Raw genomic sequence first — 27,858 nt, 5'->3', positions numbered from 1 at the left:
TATGCATATTTTTTGTGATATGATAATGGGCAGTGGTGATTGATTTTGACCACAAACAATCGATCCATATCTGGAAATTACCAAGTGTAATGCTGGGACAAGAATATGAAACTAATTTGGCCATGACAAAGCGATACGATGATTACCAGATACGAGTTTTTGTTTTATTCTTTGAATTATTATAAAACATTGTACTTTAAAATAAAGAACATGCATAAGGTCCCCGGAAGGGACGCTAATGTAGTACACGATGTGAACGCAATCATGCATTATTTACTTCGCATTGCCAGACTTCCCAGCCAGGTTGACTTTATTTCTTCACGCCTTCGCATCGCCACGCATTCGGTACGCCATCTAAAGCCCTTAGACAGTCAACAATGTGGTATAATATTGCACCATGTTTCTGACCGCCTAGGGTTTAATATTTAAATATTTTTTACAGTTTTCTTAACAAGGTGATGTTCAATTTGATTTGTGCAATTTTATTGACTATCATGGGGCGGTCTAACACATCACGTAGAAGAGATTCAACAGTATCTAATCTAAATCCCATACAATGCTTCCGCAACAACTGATCAATGATAACAGCAGATAATAGTATCTCAGTGATACTACGAGTTACGTTGTACTGATAACATCTATTGGACCTACCGACTAATCACCTGTCGCCTGTCAATACATATGAACTGATATTTTTACCTTCAGGCTAATATTAAGAATAGTAAAATAAATAAGTTAGTAAGTAAGTACGTACGTACGGTGTAAGCAGAGGTAAATAAAATATATGTTACCATTTACAATGTTAGCCCCATGTAGTAGGGGACGAGCCTAAGTCTGGGCTATTGAAAAAAACCTAATATAAATTAGGAAATACATGTAACTTCTCTCTTTTGTCAACCTGGTCAACCCTGGAACCGAACCATAAACCTCGTGATCAGGGATTGTGTACATTACCTCCCAGACCACAAATCCATTTATCAGTTAATCTATGTAACAACAAATAAATAAAAACCACTCGTTTGCGACAAGTTCCTAAAACGTACCAAGATGTAATCTTCAACTAGTCTTAGTTATTTTCTCCTATTTCTCATATCAGAAGTACAGTATGGTAATTACAATGTAATTTATTTGCGTACCAGTAGCTGGCAGGTTTACAGTTAGCCGGTGTGGTGGTGAATATTGGCAAATTAATTAGTTTGAGGAGATAGCACACTGCGCTCACTCGACTAGTTGTTCCGGGTCGATGACATAACGTTGCGTGTCTTTTATTTTGATACTATTTGACCGATAACCATAAGGCAGTTGAATATTTATATAGTTTTTTATGGATTTTTGTTTATATTGATTGTCATCAGAATGTTTTTTTAATTGCTCGGAGTTCAATTATTTATTAGCGTAAAGATAAGCTTAGTGCTACGCTTTTTTTGTGATTTTTTTTAAATATAAGATTTGAGTTTTACTTAATTCATATTACTATAAACCTGTATTTAAAAGCTTTTTATAAAGCTAGGTGTCGCGAAATTAACTTAAGAATGAAGATAAGACAAATCGTAACATATTAGTCAGGTAGGTGTGCCGAAATAGCTTTTAGCACTAATATACAAAAAAAAACTAATGTAATTTAGTGTGACTGAATAAAACGATAACAGGATTACTAAATATTAGCTCTATTTTTTAATGTAAAGTTTCGAGTCTTTATAAATGTGCTTTTTCCCCCTTTCTTTTCCCCAAAAACTAAATGCAATCACTTGTGTTAGCAACTGTACTTCTAATTCCAGAAAGCACCAATTACATTACAAATAATTATTTCGCCAAATAAATTGAAGCTATAATCACATTACTTCTTATCAGGAACAGTTTCAGAATCTCCGTCAATGATCTGTAGTATTCGATTAAACGTTTTTTATCGCGGTTAAGTCATTGTGTGGCTAACTACATAACTGTTTAGATCAAACGTGGGACATGGCCGGTGCGTGCGCACGCGCATGCGCCCTACTAGAAGCCAAGCAAAAAATACATACTGCTCACTGACAGACTGACTCACTACGTTCATTGTAGTATAGTAACAGGTACAGCGGATAAAATGATTAAAATTTGGGAACTTGGAACTTTCTAGCGGCTGGTAATTTTTTGTATGTATCACTGACGGGTGACTGGTATGGATATGGGTGATCTCAATTTGTAATAAGGAAAAAGCTAGATAAACTAACTTGTACAAAATACATGTAGTAAATATTGATCTTTCTCGAAAATAATTTACTGAAACATTGGTAGGAAAGTGTGAAACAACTATATTATTATCTGCCTATTTTTTCTAATAGATTAAGCTAGGTACACGAGAGTGTTAACATTTAAATAATACAAATTCTTGGAAATGTATAGAGTAAAGTAAGAAAATAGAAATAAATACTAGCTTCCCATAAAAGAGGCTCACTAATGAACTTGTTTCGTAACATGCTAGAGCCACGCATTTATTAAGATGGGAATCCCGCCTTCTTAGTGCAAGCTAATAGTTCAGGCCTCTCCTACTGATAATCTTATTTCCTTCAATAACTCGTGTAACTAGTTAGGGTCACAAGTTAATTGAATGATAAGTTTATCAATGACAGTCAGATAGAAATTTAGCGCGTAGATCTAATGTTAAAACAAACATGCCGATAATTTGTTTTGATACTTTGTTAAAAACGCACAATGAACAATAACTGTAAATTATCATAGATTATGATACATTGTAAAATAATTTAGACTATGCACTGCTAGAAAATGAAACGAAGACTTAGCTTAGAATTTTAATTACTTATCTATGAGACTCTTGCTTTTACATTTTTATATTCATTTATATCATACTCTCTGCTCTCGAATTAGACAATTTAAATCTAAATTAAGGTAATTGTAACGATCCTTTTCATCTTTCAAGTCTGGTTTGATAACATATGTGTACGGTAAAGGTAGCTGGGTTCCCATTCAATCAACGACTATAACATGTTCACACTTGTTGAATCGTAAGTAATTCGCGATTTTTTTTTGTGATTCGACCTCATACCAATAATTTTATCACACACGATTAGATTCAATATTATCAAAAATGCGTCATATTAAAATACGTTGCAGCCGTTCATACAAATTCACGGCGCCGAGTCCTATCAAATATGTTCGCGATGTAGTCTACTGATGTACATATAATTCTTTGATCAAATCAATCCGCTTTAATCTACACCGAAAGGCAATTAATGTAATTATCTTGGAATAAATAATTAGTACGTCTACATTAAATACTGACAGTAGGTTATCATTATTAATTATAAATGAGTTGATTAATTAAATGGCGTTTTGTTGTACCGGAACTAGGCTCGGACACTACTAGGTAATCTGAGATTAAAACGAAGTTGGCGGTAGACTTCTTGTTAAATAACCTACTGACTTGACTTTCAATGGCAAGAAAATCATGCAAATAATATGTGATGATGTCATCGATCTATTTCGTGGTCTCAGACTGGGTAATTCTGCAAGTTCATAGTACTCGAATCTAGACGATTCAGCTTTTGGGACTGCCTTCCTCATAGCAGCTACTTAAAGTGTCCGATTTTTCTAAAGTTAGCTTACTTTTTAGAAGTACTTAGTTAATTATTTCTTTACTAACATCTTTGCCCTCAATGTTCAATTCCAATATAATACTCACCATGTAATCACATTTACATATTTGCATTAACGTAATGTCAATAACCTTGTCCAGACATACAATTTGATTGATGATCTTCTTATCAGTCATACGGCATACCTACTTAACGCATAAGTGTTCCTTCTAGTATTTTTAATATGCTTTTTCTAAGCTTTTGCTAAAAGAGTGCTATAGCTTTCCACATAAAGTGCTGCAATTAAGCAAATTCTTCTTATTGTCATCACAGAAACACTTTTTTTAAATTCCAAAAGAGCTTAAGTATCAACTAGTTCTTTAAACTTACTCCCTTTTGCAACCCAAACAAAATCTATATCGGTATCTGGGTCAAGGGGCTTCCAAGGACCTTAATCAGGAAGTAAAGTCCTGTGTCTTGGCAAGATTGACGTTTCCTCGCGTGCGTGAGTCAATTAGACGGCTATACGAGGGGGGCAAGTGGGTGCTTCCTCTTGCTCATTCTTGGATTGACGAAGAGAATTGGCGCCGACAGCTTCGACGACACGTGGCTTTTTAATGTCATTTACAATGTTGAAGAGTGACAGTTCCTTTGTCTTTGTTAATGGTCCTTCTTGTAGTGGTGGCAGGATAGAGGCAGTTGGCTCTTTAGGAATGTCATTGTCTGAGGATGTTAATTTAGAGTCTCTAGTTCTATAGACCACTAATTTTGGTTATTTGAATAAAAAAGACATTATTGAAATCGCTTAAGTTAATAATAAATTGTAGAACGGTGTTTATTTTTGTTATATACAGCATATTGCAATATACATCATACTGTTGTGTCGATGAAGTTATTGGGAATAATGTTTCAGCTGCACAAACAAAGGAAATTATTTGCGAGAAAAATAAATGGCAAAGAAATGTTGTATATTTATGCTAAAAATAATAATGTATGGTGACTAGGACATGTACACAATATAACTTATTTATTAAGTGTAACGGTTATGAACAGGAAATCTATTCATAAACCTTATAAATATTATTTAAGTAAGAGTAAAACTTGAAATAGTCAAAATAGTTGATCACTATTTCCGTAGCAAGATATAAAACATTTTTTCATAATTTAGTTAACACTTGATTGATTGCACTTACGATTTGAGCGGATAATAAAAAAGTCGTGTGGCAACAATTTGTATATCAATTCGGCAAACGAGTAGTTATCGAAGCGATAAGATTACAAATACTAGCAGTCAAGGATTGATGCACGACACACTGAATATTTGATACCTACTTTGAACCACTCGATTGATAGAATAAATGTTCGGGATTTCATTTATTTAAAAAATACGCTAGATTTAGTAGTCGGATAACAACGCAAGGTAGTCAATCTGTTTGTTGTTTATTTGTTAATACATAGAACGGGTACATGTGGTAGGCTTCCAATATAATAATGTAACATTTGTCTACTCTGAAATATTGAGTACATAAATGGTTTTATAACCGTATTTTCTCCATAAAAGTAAAAGAAGACACCTCTGTGACTATTTTAATTTATAACTTTTTTATTTTCGCGTTGCAGGTTTAATATTAAAAAAAGGATAGGGGAATTAATGCGAACACTACGGGAATTAATGCAAACACGCATTTTACTTAGGAACACCTAACCTTTCGGCGCAGGTAACCCTCAACAGCCGTGGTCGCAGGCTGACTACTTTAAATTTCCATTTTTTATTTATATAACTTTGACAATGTCTTTGTAACATAACTTGATTTGCGGAGTAATGTCAACAGTTCTGACAGATAACAATCTATGTGGAAACCTAATATTAGGAATTAGTGGAACTGGTTTTTGGGTCATTATACTTTGGACTTGCCTTTATATGACGGTCAAAGTCCATGGATTTTACCAAACTTGACTTGATTTTTAGATAACACCAATATTTGCCGTAGAAGTAGAAAAACCTACATTTACAAAGCGACCGCGAGTTTTCTCAGAAATTGAAGTTAGTGCTAAATGATAAATCTAAAGGCTCAACAAAGATTAGAAGATTAGTGCAATCGACTATCAATTCTAGATAAATTCTAATCGAGATGGATCTAATCCATAGTGACGTACTATCACGTAGCACTCAAATCTAATGGTATGATAATGCGGTTTTGTTTTGGAATAAAACTATTAAGTATATTATTACTTATTCCTGAAACATAGAACCATATGTACCACTACCTATATCGTTACGAGCATGACTTCAAGACGTCATACTTATAATATTTTTTTACCTCTTTTTATTTGCAATGGCAGCTAAATTGACATAATTATGCCATCTATGTAAAAAAATGAATCCTTATTTCCCTTGGTCACGCCATCACGCGTGAACGGCTAGACTGATTTCACTAATTCTTTTTTATAATATTCCTTGAAGTAAGGGGATGGTTCTTACGGGGAAAAAAAAAGAAAAGAAAAAGATTTATGTATTACTTATTTATTCATAAAAAATCGTTAGGCGATACGAAATTTGCGGGGTTACCTAGTACTTGGCCCAGTGCATATTTCCATACAATAAGAACTATAGTCCAACCACTTAGTAGAGAGCATTTTATACAAGGTTCGCGGCTGTTGCAGGTATACAGAACTCAGAATTTTGAACTTGCAGATCTATGCAGCTGGCGGTCGCCAGTTTGATACGGCTACTTTTTTTTGGAAATACTTAGACTTATTAATTATAGAGATAAAATTTAACACGAGAACTCTACTAAGTTGTTGAACTAGAAACAAGAGCATATTATATTCTCTTCCACCATCACATAAAGCAACAATATATTTTCAAAAACTGGCAGATTTTTTACCGAATCTCTTGCGTGGGAGGCCTTTAAGCCCCCACAGCACGTGTAAACGGGTTGGTGAATAAGGAAAAAATAACTTATACTTTCGTCTTGATTTTACAAAATATACGATACGGGACTGACTCGGACGTGATTTAATGTTGAAAAGGTATCTGCAAATTGTTGACGTGCCTCTTTGAAATCTTTCCGATGATTTGAGGAAAAAGGTTGTTTGTTTATTCAATCACTATTGGCGTGGTTAAGCAACGTTGAAAAGAATAAGAATTTGATGGGTAATCATTGTATTTTTACGTAATCGTTATCTATCCTTGGTTTCCTTGATATTGTTACATTTCCTGCATACCTTTTCCCTATAAAATACTTACAAATTCATTAAGATGACAGGAGTCTAATGCAAAAGACATGTAAACTTGTTGGGATATTGAGTATCCGTTCTCTAGGCAGTTGAAAATTGAGGCAAATTGGTGTTTATTTCTTTAGCCAATTTCATAAATAAAATAGGACAAGATGATTGCATACATTACGTTTTTATGGATGACGGTTGTGCTTTCCCAGAAATAACAATACTCAATTTAATGAACGACTTCTAGCAATCTAGTTCATCCTATGTTATTAAAATTTACATACATAAATCTCTTGATTGCCTTTCGTCATTCAACGCTTTGTTCGATACATCGCATCGTTGTCATAGCAACTCTGTAGAGCGAATCTCTACCACTATCGACTATCGACAACCGGCTTACTGTTGAGAAACTATAAATCCTATCAGCGCCTTTAGCGGGCACAGTTGGAACTATTTTTGCAGATAATTATAAAATATCAAAATCTAGATACTGACTGTACAGCATTGTGCTAATGATAATTCTTTGTAATATTATCGCTCAGAAAGAATCGACCTCTACACCAAATTGGTAAGAAATCTAGACATAATGATTTGCAAATTAAAGCTTTTGTTGCAGAAATTTTGTACTTTGTCATCTATCTACGTTTTAATTGTAGTGCATCAACTGTGATTAGGTTTCTTTGGGAAAACCAGTCCAGTGTTATTCTGTTTAGTGCTAGCATTTATAATTAGATTGAAGTGTGAAATTAGTTCAGATCTGTTACTGTTAGAAATAAAACGTTGAAACAAAGGGTTGGTCAGAAATATAAATCAAATTGTAACGCTTTAGGATTAAACGCTTAATGGTTATAATACAATTTACGTTTTGTTTTAAGCGTTATTACAATATTGAGCGTTTTTTCTTAATTTCTTTCAACTTATTTCTGCTTTGAATCATTGTATCAAAGAAATAACTATCACGGTTTATGAGACTGACAGTCATACGTACATAAAGACAGACATACAGACAGCGAAGTTCCAGTGAAAGAGTCCCGTTTTTACCTTTTGCGTAAATTTACAAGCACAGTCTTGCAGTAATTAAAAGATACTTGAAAGCTCTCAAGAATATCGAACGTTGACAACGATGTCGATTTTAATTTCACTACTTGAGGTCAACGAACAATGCACGTATTTCAGTCTAGATCAGACTGAAATCAGGCCACATCTGGACATTGACGTTTTACTCAAACGATTTTATTGAGAAATAAGACAGTTTTTATTGAACAAATTGCTTGATAACATTTAGTAGAGGTTGCTTTATGAGACGGTGTCGAATGTCGTGTTTTACGTTTTATTTATTGGTTTTTGTTTAACGTTAATTGACTTCAAGGCTGAATTGCAACTGGCTGTAAATAATACGTCTGGATATCAGAGATTATTTGACCTCTCTTTGATTATTTGGACTTTTATAAATGTATGTCTTTGCTGCCGGTAAGAGTAAGTGGAGCACATTTTTCTTTAGAGGTGTGTATATGTTTTCACATTTTGATAAGTTACTTTAACAAATGACTAATCTCATAAGTTTAGCATATTGGTATCTAAACCTTGATTTCATGCCTTACCGTCGCATATGTACAGTTCGATCATTATTATATTGCATTTTTTTACCATTTTTGTTGATGCTTTTCACTGAGTTATGAAGGAGGAGTTCCTGCTAGTCACTGTTTACTTAAGCATTCAAAAAGTATTCAGTTTTAAACCAAATTTAATTCTACGGTAAAAAAATACTTTCGCGTACAAATTCCCGAGAACAGCAAATCCAAGCAAGCGGTCAGTTGCGGCCACGCGTCGGCGTATTATCAAGAGTGTCCGATATACGCCCCGGACCGGTCGGCTGGTAGAAAGTACACCAGTTCACCTGTTTCTTGTACCTACACACCATTAGTGTGAATCTGTTTCTTGTGTACTTACACCTAAAATGGTACTACGATTGTAATGCTGTTCATGTTTTTTCTTGAATGGAATTTGAGATTTGATCACGAACAAGATGATTTAATTATGAAGTCTACCTGCTTACCTTAAACATACTTGTAATGTAACTTTGGTTTATTTAACAGTTACGAGGTTTTTAAGTCGCAGATATCTAACTACAAATCATTGCATACTATCATATTTCTATATATCAAGAAATTGAATTAGAAAAGTAATTTCGAAAGTTCATTTCTTAATTATTCCCCATTTTTTTTGTTTCTTTGTTCCACTGCTGAGCAAAGGTCTCTCCCTATTAAGAAGGGTTATATCTATTCGTTTCAACGACCCATCTAATTGATCAGTAGATGGATCCTGTAACCTTTTCTAAGCTAATTGCGTGTCAAGTCCTATTACGAGTGACCAGTCAAACATATAGGGCTGTTATGAGAACAACTTGATACAATTAATAGGTCATCGGGATTACACGCGAGTGGACGCCTAATTGTTTTGTGGTTCACATCGGTTCAACTGTGTGGGTTCAATGTAATGAGAAGTAATAGATGGGTAATAAGATTGACATGAGAAAAGTTATGAGGAAACTGATACATTTGTCTTTGAGGAAAATGAGGATTTTTTTTGTATTAAGTACAAATAGAAATAATCCATGAAGAGGAATCCACGGGGATGTAAAGTTTATAACATACTAGCTGATCCGCGCAACTTCGCTTGCGTCACAAAGGAGAGAATGGGTCAAAATTTTCCCCGTTTTTGTAACATTTTTCGTTGCTACTCCGCTCCTTATGACCGTAGCGTGATGTTATATAGCCTATAGCCTTCCTCGATAAATGGGCTATCTAACACTGAAAGAATTTTTCAAATCGGACCAGTAGTTCCTGAGATTAGCGCATTCAAACAAACAAACAAACAAACAATCAAACAAACAAACTCTTCAGCTTTATTATATTAGTATAGATTGTTGTATGTTTAAAATGTGTTTGGCTATCAATCCAAAGTTATAGATGAATAATAAAAAAAAAAATCTTGGATGTTGCAACCGGGTTAGTGCAAAATAGGAAACAAGTTGAATCGTAGCCCAAAGTTATGTTGTGTCGTATTGTATGATGCAGTATTTTATCACTTTAATATAAAGAGTTACGAAATGGAAATAGTCTTGAGTAATTACAAGCGGTTCCAAAACATTAATTAATAGGAATCTAGTCAATTTACAGTTGGTTTTAAATTCAGTTCGGCTAAAGAAAGTGGGTTGTTTGGTTGACAAAGGCCGACAAAGCACGGACGTCCGACATTAACACACAATGGACGGACAAAAACTAGTCGAGACTGTCGCAAATTTAGATAAATTATACTTCGATTTCATACGAATTGTGAGCTACTTGAGGAAGAACTTCATGTTTTATTCATTGATACATCGTTTTCGGATGCTATGTTTGGATGCAAGGTCAGAAATAGATGTGACTTAAAATGTTCGGCGATGGCATTGTGTAATGCGTTTGTTACATTATTGGCACGTTTTGATAGTCAACTTTCAAGATGAAATTCTTACGAGTGACTTAGCTTCCAAGATATTCCCGACTCTAAATCTATACTAATATTATAAAGCTGAAGAGTTTGTTTGTTTGTTTGAACGCGCTAATCTCAGGAACTACGGGTCCGATTTGAAAAACTCTTTCAGTGTTAGATAGCCCATTTATCGAGGAAGGTTATAGGCTATATATAATCACGCTACGACCAAAGCAAAGCAGAGCAGCAGTAAAAAATGTTACAAAAACGGGGAAAATTTTGACCCATTCTCTCTTATGTGACGCAAGCGAAGTTGCGCGGGTCAGCTAGTACTAAATAAACTTAGATTCTACTAATACATTTAAGAAAATAAACGCGAGAGTTTGGGAAGATGGATTAATTAATGAATATTTGTTACTTCTTGCCGCATATAGGGCAGAACTTACAGAAGCTTGAACAATATTTGACACATATACCTAGGGGCAAATTTAAAAAAAAATTCGCCGTCATATTAATCGACAAATGCTGTTCTTAAAAAAACCAAAACGCTCTTAGTTACTTTATAGTCGCTTACTGAGCGTGTGAGTGCACCTAATAAGATTAATTCAATGTATGATAACTGTACTGCGTCTAGAATGCGCGGCCGCACTTTCGCTACCACCGTTGTACATTCGACACACGTCTGTACTGCTCGCTCTTATTATTATTATGTAGCATTGTCTTGATCTTATTACATGCCTTTTGTAGAGTAATAACCTTAAGATTGTAGTTTTATGTGACCATAATTATTGTTATAGAAGTAAACTTAATTTAGTTTTACTACAAATTACTTACCCCTGGTTTCTGACGTACATTAAGCGGTAGTTTATCTATTCAAACTAATTTTTTTTATAGATACTCTAGCGCTAAATGTACTTTAGAAACTGGAGGGTAATGAAGTTAAGTTTCTTTAAGTTATTATGCATTATATGGGTGGCATCGTAATATTTTTGAGTTTTACTCTTACATCTACGTAAACATTAATAAGTTATTTTTGCAGTTATCAATCATCAGTCAGTTATTTAAAATAAGTGCAACTGTTGTTTACTACATAAACCGTTGTTAGCTTTAAACACCGTTTTTGTTCATTGTACTTTTGTGTAAAAAGTACATTTATTTTGTTTCCTGTTTTGTTGTACCATGTTATTTTCTAAAAAACTAAGACGCTATGACATTTAAACAAACTCAACTAAATGCAGGAATTACTGCCTAATTTAATCCTTTAAAAAAGCAGCCATGTTTTTATGTCGTCTCGGTAATTATCACCTAAACAAGGTACTTATTGACGTCAATAGTAAGACAACCACGTCAGACACCCGCCCACGAAATAACTACGTCAAGTGGAAAAAATACTGGTGAATGAAAAACCTATCATACTGTTCATTCATATTGATATGTACCAATTAGAAGAAGTAGGTTCTTCTGAAACTGTTTTGTGATTCTAAATCATGCATTTATCCATTTGATCATAATAAAGCAAACTAAAGGTGGGAAGACACACGTTTATGCAATGTATGGAAATAGACGTATTTTTGTTATGCCTTTATAATTTAATTTTGTTGCACACGCGTCGTAACTTTTGCCTATTTGAAGAAAACAAGTTCGGTTAAGATTAACGCATACTAATAGTTTCATGATGAAGCGCTCGTTGTTTTAAGTTTTCTCGATTTCTTGCGATGATATAACTACCTACTTTGTGTTCTCCTGCATGTTTACAGAAAAGCTTTCGTAAATTTGTGTTAGAAATATATTACCTATAATGTGGACACAGTATGTTAACAATACCTACTTTTGAATTACTAAGTTCAGCTAAATATTCTGACCCAAATTATTGCTCAAATATGTATGCAAATTAATAAACACTGTAGTATGTAGGTCACAGAAACAGTCTAGACAAGAAACAGACATCTGAAACAACTTTATTAACACGTTGTATACAGTACTGAGACTATAAATCCATTCAAACTTCAACAATTTTGAGTGGAACAAAAACTTGAGTCAAGGACTACGAGTACAGTCGTGGTTCAAATGTATTGGGAAGTTTATTGTAAAAAGTAAGAATGTTATAAGTACAGCAAGAAATGGGGTGAATTTTAGAAAATCTTAACACTTACCTAAAAGAAAAAGCTCGCGAAGAACTTAGGGCCCCTCGCATACTAGATCTTTGAAATAATGTAAGGTAGGGGTCCCTACTCCCTCAAAGTAAATAACTCTCTTCATTAAATAAGCCTGTTGAAAACAAGGGGCATTTCCTCTCTACTATATTGGTATTCCATAGGAACCATTTTTATCGGTAATTTAAATATGAACGTTTGCTACTTGATAGTACCTACCGACTGTAGGAAACGGCGCCACAGTCCTATTTTCCACAATAGGTAATTCACAATCAAGTTATTTGCAATGTTTGTTCCCATCTAGGGTATCTGTACACAGCTTGTCTTGATAAGAGCACCGTTAGCGAATAGATGCGACAGTGGCCGGCGGCCGCTCGTGAGAGGGACGACCCCTTATGAATTATTACTAAAGCATTGACTTTAAATAAAAATGCCGTTTGTTGTTATGGTACCATCACGGTTATAGTTTCTCCAAGGAGTTTGATACTTGAAGAGGACATGATTTGATCATCTCTGTCTGTAACGGTCTATGCAAATACTACTTTTGTTTGGGTATGGTTCTCATGTCTAAGTTCATATTTTATTTTTCTTGAAATGTTCCCAGTGGTAATATGGAGTAACGTGCTCAGTATAAGGCAATAGAAAAGTTTAAAAAACATTGGCCCTAATTGCAAAAACAAAACATCTTGCGTGGCTAGAAGGCTTGAAAAATATGTAAATTTTTCATCTACACGTGTTGCGCTCTGTAAAAAAATTGGAAAGCCAAAATAATGTCCTTATCTCATTACCTAATTTAAATTAAATATTCACACAAAAATTTGGTCGTTGCTATGTGTTATATAAAATGATGTGTTTATTAACATAGTTAATTTTTGTATTGATAGGAATGCTACATTATCAGCATCAGTTATCGGGTTATCCCCACACCATGTTTTTTAATGTAATTGCAATATCGGTACATAAATATGATAATAAATATGTTTCCAGGTAGTAGCATTTTTCAAATTATACCATAGTATTGCTTTCCCAACTACTATAGTTTTGCTATCGGGTTTTCAACGTTTGACATGTATGATAACTTGAACTATGTAGTTCTTGCTTTGTTAGCCAAAATCGAAGGCCCTGAATTATTTTTCGCTGAAAAGTCGATAATAATAAAATTGTTTCTCAGTTACATTCAAATTATTTTCTGTTATGTTTCTAATATTTTCTAAAATAAGTGCGGTCTTATTTAGAACTAGCTGACCCGCGCAACTTCGCTTGCGTCACATAAAAGAGAATAGGTCATCATTTTCCCCGTTTTTGTAAAATTTTTTGCTGTTACTCTGCTCCTATAGGTCATAGCCTGATGATTTATAGCCTATAACCTTTCTCGATAAATAGGCTATCTAACACTGAAAGATTTTTTTAAATCGGACCAGTAACTCCTGAGATTAGCGCGTTCAAACAAACAAACAAACAAACTCTTCAGCTTTATAATATTAGTATAGATATAGATAATGAAGATTTCCAATGTTTATGTTGCCTAAACCATAATGCAAAAATAGTATTATGAAACAATTTTGTTATCATCTGTACGCGTCACACCATTTAGTAGGAAGTACAAAATATTATTAATTATTTAATTCGATTAGTTACACGTGTTACGTATATTTTTTATATAATTGAATTTGCTACACATGCCTGTTATTTTATTAACACGCTGAATTTACTAAAATGCATGTTAAACAATTTTATAAAATTAATTCATGTTTTGAAACAAATATCTAAATATCAACCGTAAAGGCCAGCCGTATTAACGTGTTATATATTTACCTTATGGACTACTGACTATCCCCAAATGACTATCCTAATATGACTATCCAGTTAACCACAATAGACAAAAGGTGAAGTCATACCATTTTGTCGAGGACTAGTAACTAACATTAGTATATTGCACTGACTATATGATTCCCAAGACTCTTGGTCAAGAGTCATTGCAGCCAAAGATTTGCATGCAATTATTAAAGGAAAATAAATATGTAAATGAATACGGGTTAGCGAATTTACGTAATATTCTGTTAGTCATTTGTTCTACGAATAGAACAAATTACTCTTAAACGGTTCTTTTATAATATTAGCATTCTGAGGAATATATTTGTTTAGGGAAAACTTTGAGCGTAAATAAATATTATTATTTCGTATTCGTTTTTTTTCCGCGACTCTGCCTCCGTGATTTTTTTCTGATAGCTTAAACATGTTCAGCGGTATAACCGTATTCGTGAAAATGTCACGCAGGGTTATTTTTATATTGATTAAATTGATGTGGATTTACTAATTCCATGTATATCACCAATATTTGATTAAATGTTTTGTTCACTTGCGAATAACAGCCTCATCGCTATATAGCGGTGGGATGTTTCTATGGCCATTAACTAACACAAAATTTATGATCGTCAGGTGCCAAAATATATGTATTTTTCAATAACTCATAACTTCAGTAAATAATCGTCAGTTTGCATAACACAAGGCTGATAAATGATTGCCTTTGCACACGTTGTAAAGTTTGTTACGTCAAGGCAACTGGCTGTGGTCCATTAAACAGTATTTTTATTGACTATTTCTTTAATTTTAATTGATTTAGCCTTTAAAAATGTTGTTCTATTACCTCAATTAAGACTTTTTGATATTTAAAATCAATAAAATTATAGTTTTCGGCAGCCGTTCAGCTTTATTGTAGAGGAAGTAGATAAAAATAGGTCATGGGAAAAATAATAAACTACAAAAGTCAATATTTATTGCTAACTTTGGTTTATAATTTAATTTTCCTTGATAACTCGTCTGCGCTATAAAATGCATATGTATTTATTTAACACTTTTAAGTATCACACTTAAGACTCACATATATTTACACAACGAACAGTATTCCATCATAATTTCAATAAATATAAGATTCATGTACGGTTCTTAGCAATTTTGTCTTCTATTCACAAGCCTAACAAGCACACAAAACAAAAAGGTTTTTTGCATTTTCTACCTTTTCCCTACAAGAATAACGTACAATATCACTTATACATCTATGTCTAACGATAAACCCTTGATATTCCAGATGCAAACGATCCTTCACCACAATGGCAGTGGCGCTGCAGCCTACACCAACAGACTGAAGAACAGAGAAGTACACCGAGCCATCACGCTGCATCCTGTCAAGGACCACCGGCAGATGTACAGGATACATTCTTATTTTAAGGTAATAATAAGGGTTCAGTTGGTTCTTAGGTATGAAGTTAATAAATAAAAGATGTCGTGATGTCGAATTGTTTGACAGTTTATACTTATAGGTTAAAATTGAGATGACTAAGTTAATGATACTTAACTGAATTATGATAGCAATGCGAAGCTATGTATTAGCTATGTATACCTAAATCATTTACTAAGGAGATTTTTTTGGTTAGTTATTGGAAAACGATAGTGTATGATAAAAACTCCAGTTGTGTCTTGATTTTATAAGCTGGTTGTATTAAGATATTCCTCAATCTCGATTTCTACCTTCAAAGGACATTTTTTCTAGTCATTTACAGCTAGCTTTCCGATGTGCTTTAACAGCTGCGAAATGACTAACTTCACCACTTAACAAAGCACATCACGATGTCATCGATCTCCTAATCTAATATTAGCAGAACATAAAGATCAATAATTTAGGCACCAGTGTGAAGATTACTCATAAGTTTACACAATCATCGTATCCTGCGATATTCTCAACATTGTTTGACCACGTGTTACTTCGCGTCCGCTCTTCGTTGTTTTAGTTGCTTTCCCAGTATTTGCTGAGGATGTGTTTGAATTTGTAAGTGCTTTTCTTGAATGTAAACAGGAAAATTGTCTTAGGTTTTGGGTTAATGTTATTCTTGCATTGTTTTTTTAACTGTCATTATGATGGATACTTTAAAAGAAAGGTTTTTTCCATATTTTATTTGATTCATAAAGCTCTTTTTCTGATGTTGCTGTTTTGCTCCTATGTACAAATCTCTTTTAACCCTCGTGGGATCTTGAAATGTGCTTTAAGTTGCTGTTGGTTACGAGTTATGGTAGCAAATATTGTAGTGTTTTTTAGTCAGTTTAAACCATCAATGATGAACTTCTTTGAAATAATCAAAGTTACTCGACTTCGCCAATAATACTACGAATATTTTCTACAAATTACATTTCATAACCCGTTTGAAAGCGCTATGATTGGTGTCATCATTGTGATTGTGTGTAGTACACAACACAAGGTGGTAATGTGTCAGTTGTTGCAATCCTTTATCATCTATCTTCATGGACTGTTTCTGCAGAAAATGAACGAGGGTTTCGATGTACACCAATTTGTATGGAGCAATCTTTTAGGTTCATTGATATAGAGCCTTTATTATGATTTGAGAGTCTCTATGCCTGGTAAAGTACGCTTTTACCGAGGGGGACAAAACATTATTCCTGACAGCTACTTTTAATTTTCTGTCGAAGATTACAGATAGGCTGTTGTATAAGATTATTGCGTCAAAATTATCTTTATTTAGGCTCTACTGATTTCGATAGAAATTGTTATCCATGAATGGGTAACGAAAAAAATATAGACAATTCTTGCCCTACTCTTTTTAGTCGCGTTCTTTGGTCACTGCCTACCCGTATAAAAAGAAGGCGTGATTTTATGTATGCTTATATGTTATGTATGTATGTAATTCTTGCCTTTAGTAAATAAACGCTGGATAGACAGGTCATTTAAAACGACCGTCAATCAAGTTTACCAAAAAGCCGAGTCTGCTTAGTTTTATACAATTAATAGCTAAACCGTTTCCCAAAGATCATAGGTGTGAGCTCAGGGTGTGAGGTTAAGTGTGTTGACTGTCAATAACTGACAAGTTATGATGTCAACTGGTGTCAAGTTCGTCTGGTTGGTGACCGTGACAGCTCAGTTCGGTGGTTTGATGCCGTTTTGTACACAACACTATTTATCATACGCTACTTAGACTTACTTACTCGATAGTGTAAAGAAATAAAACTCTTGAGATAGGTACTTCTTTGTCCGTTATATATTTACCGAAATAATATTTGTAAATTGTAACTGAAAAAATGGATTGCGTCAAATAGCCCACCAGCCCGATTCTCTACCCTTTCGTCAGCCTTTACAACAAGTTAGCCTTTGAAAACTTTGTAAAGTCTAGTCTGTGGCGTCACGGGAACTATTTTTGCGGTACATAATAAACCTCAAACTCACGATACTCGATAGTACCGATTAAAGGGAATAGCGTTGCTGTTGCTTTGTGTAGATCACAATTGACAGATTGTATTGTAGAAAGTGAGTAATGTTTTGTAGCAATCACAGTAACATAAAGTCAGCAAGGGCGTATCCATTTTCTGATTAATTTAGCTATGTATTTTTCTCGTTATTTCTGCCGATATGCTAAGTCCAATAAGTTATTAGGTCGAGGAAAAAGTCTTTTCGCATTATAGTATGTATGAACTTGTAATAAAATCTCTTTGGCTTCAAGAATCACAAATGAGTACACTGTTCATTAGGTTTCTTTCAGTGAGCTCGTGAGGTACCCAAATAACAAGCTTTTTTGTGCAGAGAAAAGATTTTATTACAAGTTCATACATACTATAATGCGAAAAGAATTTTTCCCCGACTTAATATTTAAATTTTAAGAAACACCTTGTTTCCTAAGAAACCCATCGTGTGTGTAAGTTGTAAAATGTTCTGTGAACTGTTAACCTGGCTTTGATGTTTTATGATCATTTATGTTGTACAGAACTCATTTATATTTAGAGATTTATACAAAGCTGCGTGTTATTGTTTATGCAGATAAAAATATAAGTTTAAAAAGTTAAATGTTTGACAAGAATTTTTACCATTTATTCTACAATTTATTTCGACTGTATAAAACATAAAGCAGGAGTCTATCTATCTATCGTATGGTTAGTGGTCAACCTATTGTCAAAGTTGTTCAAGCCGCCCGAAAGGCCTTTGACATGGCTACGACTGTTATCTTAATTGACAACAACCGGGACCGACTTTTTACGTGCCCTCCAAAGCACGTAAAAAGCTCAGTAAACGCTCAGTTCAAATACCACTATGTGGTCACCCATCTATAGAATGACCGCGCCAACGGTTGCTTAACCCACAGATCGTTTACCGATCGGTGAGCACAACTGGCTATGAGCAGCAGTAGCATTTAATTCATAATGATCACTGTTGAGTGTAAAATAAACAGCACAAATTCCTTGTTTGCTTTTAATTTCCTATTGCATATCTTAATGCACATAACGAGGTTATCTTTAAAAAGTCCGCGACTAAGAAAGGTCTAATTGATACATAATATATTTATATGATATATAGTTGTATATACTGTAGGATAACGGATGTAAACATTGATAACGTGAGTGCAATAAACGCGTTAACATTTGCATGAGTTTTTATCTAAATACTTGAAGCTGATGCTCTGAACCTGTAGGTGTATAATCTTGTATTAATAACGTATTATGTAGGTCAGACTAAACAAGCACTTGTTACGTTTTTGGAATTAGGTTGTAAATATAAAAGCCATTCGATTCGTTTGTTGATTAATCCTGTACTGTCAGGATGTTTAATTAGATGTGAAACTTTTCAATTAGATGGGAAAATACTGTCTGTATACTAATAAAGTCTGCAGGAGCCGTGTTATGACTATTATCATGCTAAAGCGATCCTAATGCTACAATTATTAAGTGGTAGCACTAGTCTGTATTTTGCTATCCTTTTTTAACATTTTCCTTGCTGCCTAAGTACATCCCTCGTAAAGAACAGGCCAAAGATTTTCCCTTACAACTTAGTCAAAAGTCTTCCTATAGAATTAAGTTGACCACTAACCACAGAAATTAAGGAAACGAAACTTGACTATCATCTTTTAACATTCCAGAATCTTCGTATCCAAGAGCTCCGGGAGCGTTCCCTGGACCTTCACAGAGACATCGCATCAGCGATGCGGGAGCTGAACGTGCCCGAGGAGGCTGTCGCCGACTACATGCTGCCCGGAGACGTGCCGCTGTTCCCGGCTAAAGTCGGCGAACCTGACTATTTAGGAAATAATAAGATATTAGGTAAGTTGACGTGACAAACCTAGTCAAGTCCAGAGACGGGACTAGGCGTGGGACTTTCCTGTACCCATCTCTGGACTGGTTTTTCAAAATCCATTCCGGGGATATAATTTCTACGAAACGGAGATTTGAAAAAGGGGAAACCAATGTTGCACGTCTTTCAATTGAACATTTCACGTTTCCAAAAACAAGCTAGCCATGTAGTTTACATTACTTGCGGTCATCGTGTCTTTTTTCTGCTTGTATATTGGTATAGAACGTATGTGAGTATGAGATAAAGACTGACCGTTACGACCTGTTAGGATTTAGTAAACACTTCGATTACCCACCTCAATTGACGTGACAGTTGTAATGGATGGTATGGAGAACAAAACAGTTTGTCAACCTAAATATAGCTGCCCGAGACTGCCCGTATGTCTGTCTGGGGGGTTACAGCAGTTCAAATTACGACCTCCAATAGAGAGTACCAATAATTTGAAGATAGATTACGTTCTGACTCCTGTTTTGTTTTGTTATAGATTTAATCCGGTAAGTAGTACTTGATAGTAAAAATTAATTTGACAGTTGTCAGTTTGGATGCTATAGTTTCAGTTTGGTTTTATGACTTTATAATTTCCAATTTAACTCTTCAGTGTTTTGACTTTTATTGTTTTGATATAGGTATTAGACAGCTTATCCTTTGTCTGTTATCATAAACTGCTGTTTTTCGTACTCCTATGGTACATCAGATATTCACACATTTTAAACAAAACTTTTAACAACTTCTCTCAATTTTCATGTTCCAGGAGCACCTATAGACATGAATAGGTTCAAGCCGATGACAGTGGAGGAGATGGTGCCGTTCGACTTCATCAGCAAGTCCATCTACTCCGCGAGCCACTCTAACCCCAAGAGACGAATAGAGGGACCTTTGAAAGAAGCGCTCGATGATGTTATTAGAGAAGTGAGTTGGATTATCCAACACTATTATTAGCATCTTTATTTACAAAGTATGTTTAACAACTATGGGGTGATTTTCTACCAATATCGACAAATTGTCTGAACTTATCAGCGCCCCTAGCCTTTTTTGCAAATCTATTACTTTACACCAATTGAAATGTCAAACATTCGCTACAGTATCGATGATTGAAAGTTACATTACGGCTTTTATAGTTTTACTTTACATTCTTAACAGTTTGTTATACTTAAATTGGGAATGCCTCAAAAGGTGGTTATTTCTGAATTAGAAATAAATTCTAAATCCTGATGTAAGAGTAATCAATATTAACAACCTTAATTATACCGCAAATTTTCACTGAAATCCGGATGCCACAACATTTTATCTTCAGACACCTGTGCTCAAACCCGCCTATTTTACCCTTCCAGGTGATGGAGATAATCAACGCGCCGTCCCGGCAGCGCGGGCGCGTGATCGACTTCAACGAGCTGCTGTACGGCTACTCGCGCCTGCAGCCGCTGCACGGCGCCGACCACGTGCTCGACCTGCTGCTCAAGTACAGACGGTACCGCGGCCGCAAGATGACCGCCGCCGTGCGCCGACACGCATACCTGCAGCAGTCCTTTACTGGTCAATATAATTTTATCTTTGGCTGTGTTTTAGTGCATATTAACCAACTATTGTGTTACAAAAAGTTTTGGAAAGGAAAGAAGGCTAGAATTGCTGTACAAAGCGAACGGTAGGAAACTATTTGAAACATAAGGAGAAGAAAGGTTTTTCCAAAATGAATTTCCAAAACAAACCTATGCAGTCAAACTTTTTTCCTATTTTTGGTTATATCAGTCATAGAAATCTTCACACATTGCATGAATCCCGAAAACACCAAATAAATTGTCTGCTCTATATTTTCAGGTATGGAGATCAGAGAATTGCCGATGGGTGATCCTCCACCATTTGAGGATCCCGACATCTTAGAAAAGACTGAAGCTAATTCTAGCCCAATCGACTTCGAAGACTTCGACGAGGCCAAACAACAGCAACAACAATACAGCTTCCTGGACTTTAGCAAACTTGGCGTCAGGGAGGCTCTCGAGAGCGGCCTGTTGAAGCTGCAGAATCTACCTAAAGTACTCAAGTGGAACACCGATGACTTCGAAGAGTACTCAGTGTATGACAGAAGAATACATTTCATTCTACCATTGTCAGGTCGACAGGAAACCTTCGGGAGGTTCATGAGAAACTACGAAGATATCGTACTGAAAACCAATGAGGCTGTGACATTAATAGTCGTCGTATATTTAGACCCAACCAGTCCGTTAGATTACAAAAACACTGAATCACTAATAAACTATTACGTCGATATGTACGGTAAAGATATTAAATTAGTAGCTATGGGCACTGAATCATTCTCTCGAGGAGCAGCACTCACTGAAGGACTGAAACAATGTTCCGATGACGATCTAGTTTTCTTCATAGATGTAGATATGATGTTCAATTTCGATACTCTTAGACGAATAAGAATACACACCATAAAATATCACCAGGTATATTTTCCTGTGGTGTTTAGTCAGTACAATCCCGATGTGGTTAATGGGGACGATTATAATAAGCTTTTAGGGGATACTGGGGAAGCTGAAACTAGTATAGACGAGGAAGGTGAGGAGGAACCCGAAGCTGAGATAGAAGAAGAGAAAACTGAGAAGGAACTTATAAATTTGAAGTACACGAAAGAGATAGCTGATGACTTCGGGTATTTCAGACAGTACGGCTTCGGTATTTTAGCTATATACAAGTGTGATTTTGTACGAGTTGGAGGCTTCGATTTGAAAATCAAAGGCTGGGGAATGGAAGACGTGCAAATGTTTGAAACGCTGATTCATTCTAACTTAACAGTATTTAGAACGGCTGATAACAGTCTTATTCATATATTCCATTCTGTTGCATGTGATAAGAATTTAGAGAGAGCTCAATTCTTGATGTGTTTGGGAACGAAAGCTTCAACGTACGGTAGTGAGAAGCATATGAGTTATTATATGATGAATCATCCAGAAGTGTTGTGGCCGAATGAAGATCAGCTAAAAGAGGATGAAGAAGTGAAAAAGGCAGCAGAGGACAAAGCAGCGGAAGAACAGAAGAAAACAGAAGTAGATAAGAAAGCCGAGGATGAGAAGAAAGCTAAAGCTGAAGCTGATAAGAAATTGGAAGCCGACAAGAAAGCCGAGGCCGAGAAAAAGGCTCAAGCTGACAAAGCAGCAGCCGACAAGAAGGCAGAAGCCGACAAACAGGCTGATGTAAGTAAAAAGGTTGAAGCCGAGAAAAAAACTGAAACAGTTGCAAAAACCGAACCTGCTAAGAAGTCAGAGGAGAATAAAACTCCTGAAGCCGACAAAAAAGCTGAAGCCGATAAAAAAGCCGAAGCAGAAAAGAAAGTAGAGACAAAATCAGCTGAAACAGAGAAAAAAGGTGCTAGATAGTACAGGGTGTTTAATATAACCTAGATACTCGGTGCAAGTGAACAATGATTTGTATAAATATGAGTACGAATTGTAGAATTTTATAATTATTTTTATTATCGTCCTATTCTGTACATATTTAGTTAGAAAGGGTGTTAGTGGTCCTATACTATGATAAGATAGAAATTATAACGATTCTTATAATTTTTATTTTATCGAATAAGATATTTAGATAGAGCATTTTATTAATGACGCGAAATAAAATTTACAAAATGAATGTTATTTTACCATTTGAAATTATTTAAGTACCTAATAGTATTTTGTGATATTTATTTTTCTAAATTATTATTATTATTTATCATTGTTTTTCTTATTTGTAACTTTTGTCTTGCGTCAAACAATTATCGTATACCTTTAGTACCTTTCGTCCTATCTTTATTGATTCCATACCATTAACGATGCATTTAATTCCATTTTTATGATAATTTACTCTTTTTATTTATTTATACTTTTTTATCATAGACTCTATATTAAATGACAATAAATGTAAAGGAGTCCCTGTTATATTATCTACATAAATATTATATTATACATAAACGTTATTATTTAGACTTCAGCAAAGTCCATTATTATAATAATACCTCATTAATATAAATATTATAAGGTATTGCTGGCATACAAAATATATTTGCTAAATAAAAGTATAAGCAGTTGATAATCGCATGTTCAAATATTGTTATAAATTAGACAATATTTTACAGATATTAGAAAAATAAAATATTATTCATATCGTTCCTATAATTATAACAAAAACGTAAAATTATAACCCGTATACCTTATTTAATCATGTTTTATACATATATCCAAATAATTATTGGAAGAAACAAACACATATGTAAACAAATTAAATATTATTTTATCCAATTATGTAGTCAATATTCATACCTATAAGAAATACAAAATACACATTTTTAAGATGTATAAAATGTCTCGATTGAAGGCTGAAACGCTCTTCAATATTAAACAACTTTAGACATCATACTGTCTTTATCAAATAACATAATATCGCTTAAACTAAAATCAAATGATATTTCTGCATTTGTCTGAAAGTCTCGAAAATAATATATTTGTAATGATTTCGTAATAAGATATGAAGCAATATTTAATGTGGTATATTTTTTTCTGTAACGTACACCAGTGAGCTGGCCTCATCGTGCCTCTAAAGTCAGGAGGATCCACAAACTTAGCATAATAATGTAGTTTTACTCAAGTCATAGAAAACACTGCCACTGTTTTTTCAACATTTTGGACATTAAAGTCGTTAGAGTCCAAGTTTTTAACTGTGTCAAACACACAGATCGAACTCAACGAGATCGTATAATTATTTCTTTTGAAAATTGCCTTATACTGTATACTATCGACTATAGGCAATCGGCTAGGTATCGAAAAATTTTGTATGAAAATTTGATCAGCGCCTCTAGCGGGCGACGTAAGAACTATTTTCGCTGCAAATTTTAAATGTCAAAATTCTCGATAGTCGAGAATAACGGTAGAAGAGAATTGCGCTTCTGTAACTGAATGTTTTGCTCTCGTATTGAAAATATTTGTACGAAATTTGCCTCGTTGGCTTAAAGACAAGATGCCTTGAATTACATATCAATTATTACTGCACTTGGACTATAACTGCTTTTGTCCAAAACACCGGCCTATATGTTCGACAATAAGTCTTATATCTTTTGTATAATATTTCCTATTCGCTTGTCCATGTCATTCAATACTCGTATATTTGGTTGTGACGATGCTTATTTATCAAATTCAGTTTAGCTGAGATAGGCAGTATCACTTAAAGGCTTACTTACTTACTTAATTAGGGTATTTTATGCGGTGTCTGGTCTGTGCAGTTTCGAAAATTACTTTTTGAATAAGTAGATCTTGTAAATGCTATTGTTTGACGAGTTATGGATTTTGGAAATGACAGTATCCATATTTTTGGTCGTTTCTAGATTCCGACGGTTCTGTGGCAAACTGCACGCACATACGTAAACAGTGTTTTGTTTTCATGAATGTTTCAAAATTACAGATTGAATAGAAATGTTTATGTTACATACTCAAACTTATTGTCTAAAGAGATTATACTATTGGACACCTAGGAATAAAAAATACAATTAAGGAAAATGGTCAACATACTTTTGAAAACCCTATATATAATTGGGCAAAAGGCAGATAGACCCCTTTCTTCAAACACATCTATCCATTATAAAGATACGGTACAGACCAGTGACCACATAATAAATGAGTCGTAGAACCAACATGATCATAATACGTAACATAAGTATTATTATAAATAATGTAAATACGATGTACATTGGTATTGTTATCGTGCTCACTAAGTGCCAACTAGCTGTAAGTAGAACAATCGAACAGTATGTTGTGAACGTGTTGGATATTATCGCATTGTGATTTGAAAGTGATGAAATTATTCAAATAGTATGGAAATTAAATATATTTTGTGATGATATACTGAGATTTTTGCATTTTTATTTGAACCTTTCATTTATTTATTTAATCTTTATTTCACCCTATGATATGATATACCCTATGATATGTGAGGAAGATAAATAAATAAATAAATAAAATAAATAAATAAATAAGATTGAATCAAATTAAATCTATTATTACACTAGTAAGCTACTGTCTGCCCGCTCCATTTTGAATACTATACCGATGGACTGATATTCATCTGAGCATGATTGAGGTGCAAATATGGTTACAATAAAAAGTATATGTTTATTATAATACGCTGTTCTCTAAGCTTAAACATTTGATTCAAATATGTGATCGAAAACATGATTCTTCTTTTACACACATACAAAAACGTTTAAAATAAAATATGAACGATTAAATTTTCAGTTCGTTCGTGTTAAGCCGAAGTACAGCTGACTCAGACGCAACAGTTTCCTATATAGTAGTAAGTACAGTTACAGATTATGAATCTTTTATCTATCTTTTATCTCTTTCCATACCTACTCGTGTGCTTGTAGCCGATGCCGGGTATTCAGCTCAAAACAGCGGAATAAAGTGAAAGAATGCATCGTCTCTCATACAAGATGTATTCAAAGATCTGTATGTTTGTATAGCGCACGACACGCACTTTCTAATAACGCTTATATTATACTTCAATACCTTCTTATATTCGATAGCTATTAGAAATTATGCGTTTCGCAGTATTTAGAATGTTTTCTAAGTATGCGAATAACTACTCTCTAAAGGCTTTGCATGGCTGTGAACGTTGTCAGACCAAAGATTGGCTCTCACCCATGTCGTTGATATTATAAGGACAGATATCTATTTATTTGGGTGACTAAAGAATAAGATGTAGCGTCTTCAGCCCTGAGCCTTGGTTTATTATTAAGTCGGTTTTCTTTATGTGAATAGAATCTCCATTGTGACCTTGCAAACTCGTAAAACCAACTGCCCCGGCATGTTTTTTTCAAAGGAATAATATCATGACACCACGGCCGGCGCCACCAAGCCCAAACGACAAAAAAGGTAAGACATATAAAATGTACTAAAACCCCGCATGATTGGTACAATTTAAAAGAACGAGATGATTTCTGTAATAGATGTTAAAGTGTTACTCAATAATGTCACGCGCAATGTTATCAATCATCTGTAGATAATCTCTCTATTGCTATGTAGGCCGTACCGTACGCGATGTAGGGTGTGATTCACGCACTGATAGAGTAGCATACATTCTATACCAACTGATGAAGCATGATGATGAAGTGATAATGAGGAATGAATAGTCTTCAATGAGATCGAGGATAGAATTAACCGACGACTGGCAAACATCTTTTGGATAGATTTTAAACTCTCGCGACTTAACGGGTCATAAATGCGGTTGAAAATTAAAGGTTAAAATACCATCGACCGTTGTCACGGGTTTACGTCTCGGGTAAGCAAATAAGGTATAACTTTTAATTTTCAATCGCGCCTATGACCCATTACATTATAATTTTATATTTTGGATAGAGTATCAAGGGTTGGGATCTGATTGAATGACTTTGCAAGAGTTATGGGTTCGATTTCCACGTAGTACAAACATGATATATGGATTTACAAAGAGAGTTCAATTTGTTTTTCTTTGATTTAGTTAACTATATTATTGATTTCGATAATTGGATCTTACATTACATTATATTGTTAGTGAAGCGCCTTAGCTTTAAGGTATCACGATCGCAAAAGGTTCGCAAAGCGGTCTGTATTAAAAGTAGTGGTATTCAAACCCCTAGTAACATTGATTTTCTGTAAAGTCTTTTATGAATTAGAATTGATATAAAGTGTAAAGAAGAAAGTGGGAAGCTAATAACGATTGACAAATCATTTTATTGAGTAGTTAGTGCCTACGTCCATAGCATATTATAATTTAACGTCTGTGATGAAATGTTTTACGACTCTCTTTGGTATGTGTACTTAGCTTTAGTGCCATAGATCGTGAGATGTGTAAAAGATGAGTATCTTACATAAATCACAATTAATTCTGTGAGCAAATAGAGAGATTTCACTTCAAGTATTAATCCTCTCGAATCAATGTTTGTTTAGCATTTTTAACACTTTTACTCTGTGGTTTAGTTCGTTAATTATTATTGTTATGGTAGCTTTCAAAGCCTCCGTAAAAAAAATGTAGTAGGTAGCAAAATAGCAGTAACCTAAGGATGCTCGCTACATATTTAACTTAACTGCACGTTCGGCGCAGTGGTTTAGGCGGTCACCTCGCCGCAACAACCGTAGCGCCGCGTGTGGTGGGTTCGAATCCCACCCGGGACAAATCTTTGTGTGATGAGCACGAGTATTTGTTCTGAGCCTGGATGTCAATTTATCTATATAAGTATGTATTTAGAAATATATAAGTATGTTTATCAGTTATTTGGTTACCATAGTACAAGCTCTGC

At 34.5% G+C, this 27,858-nt stretch overlaps 1 protein-coding gene across 1 annotated transcript in view; it reads left to right on the top strand.

Moving 5' to 3' along the window:
- Chsy (Chondroitin sulfate synthase) overlaps positions 1-25,432 on the top strand; it is a 59,308-nt gene extending 33,876 nt beyond the window's left edge. The window contains exons 2-6 of the mRNA XM_076123343.1: positions 15,513-15,653; positions 19,339-19,519; positions 20,302-20,459; positions 20,882-21,083; positions 21,366-25,432. Coding sequence (XP_075979458.1) covers positions 15,513-15,653; positions 19,339-19,519; positions 20,302-20,459; positions 20,882-21,083; positions 21,366-22,927 — 2,244 coding nt within the window. The 3' untranslated portion in view covers positions 22,928-25,432. The remainder of the gene's footprint in view (positions 1-15,512; positions 15,654-19,338; positions 19,520-20,301; positions 20,460-20,881; positions 21,084-21,365) is intronic.
- The last annotated feature ends 2,426 nt before the right edge of the window (positions 25,433-27,858 follow it).

This window comes from Anticarsia gemmatalis, chromosome 15 (assembly GCF_050436995.1).
Source record: "Anticarsia gemmatalis isolate Benzon Research Colony breed Stoneville strain chromosome 15, ilAntGemm2 primary, whole genome shotgun sequence".
Taxonomy (NCBI): domain Eukaryota; kingdom Metazoa; phylum Arthropoda; class Insecta; order Lepidoptera; family Erebidae; genus Anticarsia; species Anticarsia gemmatalis.
This window is presented reverse-complemented; position numbering and strand designations above follow the sequence as displayed.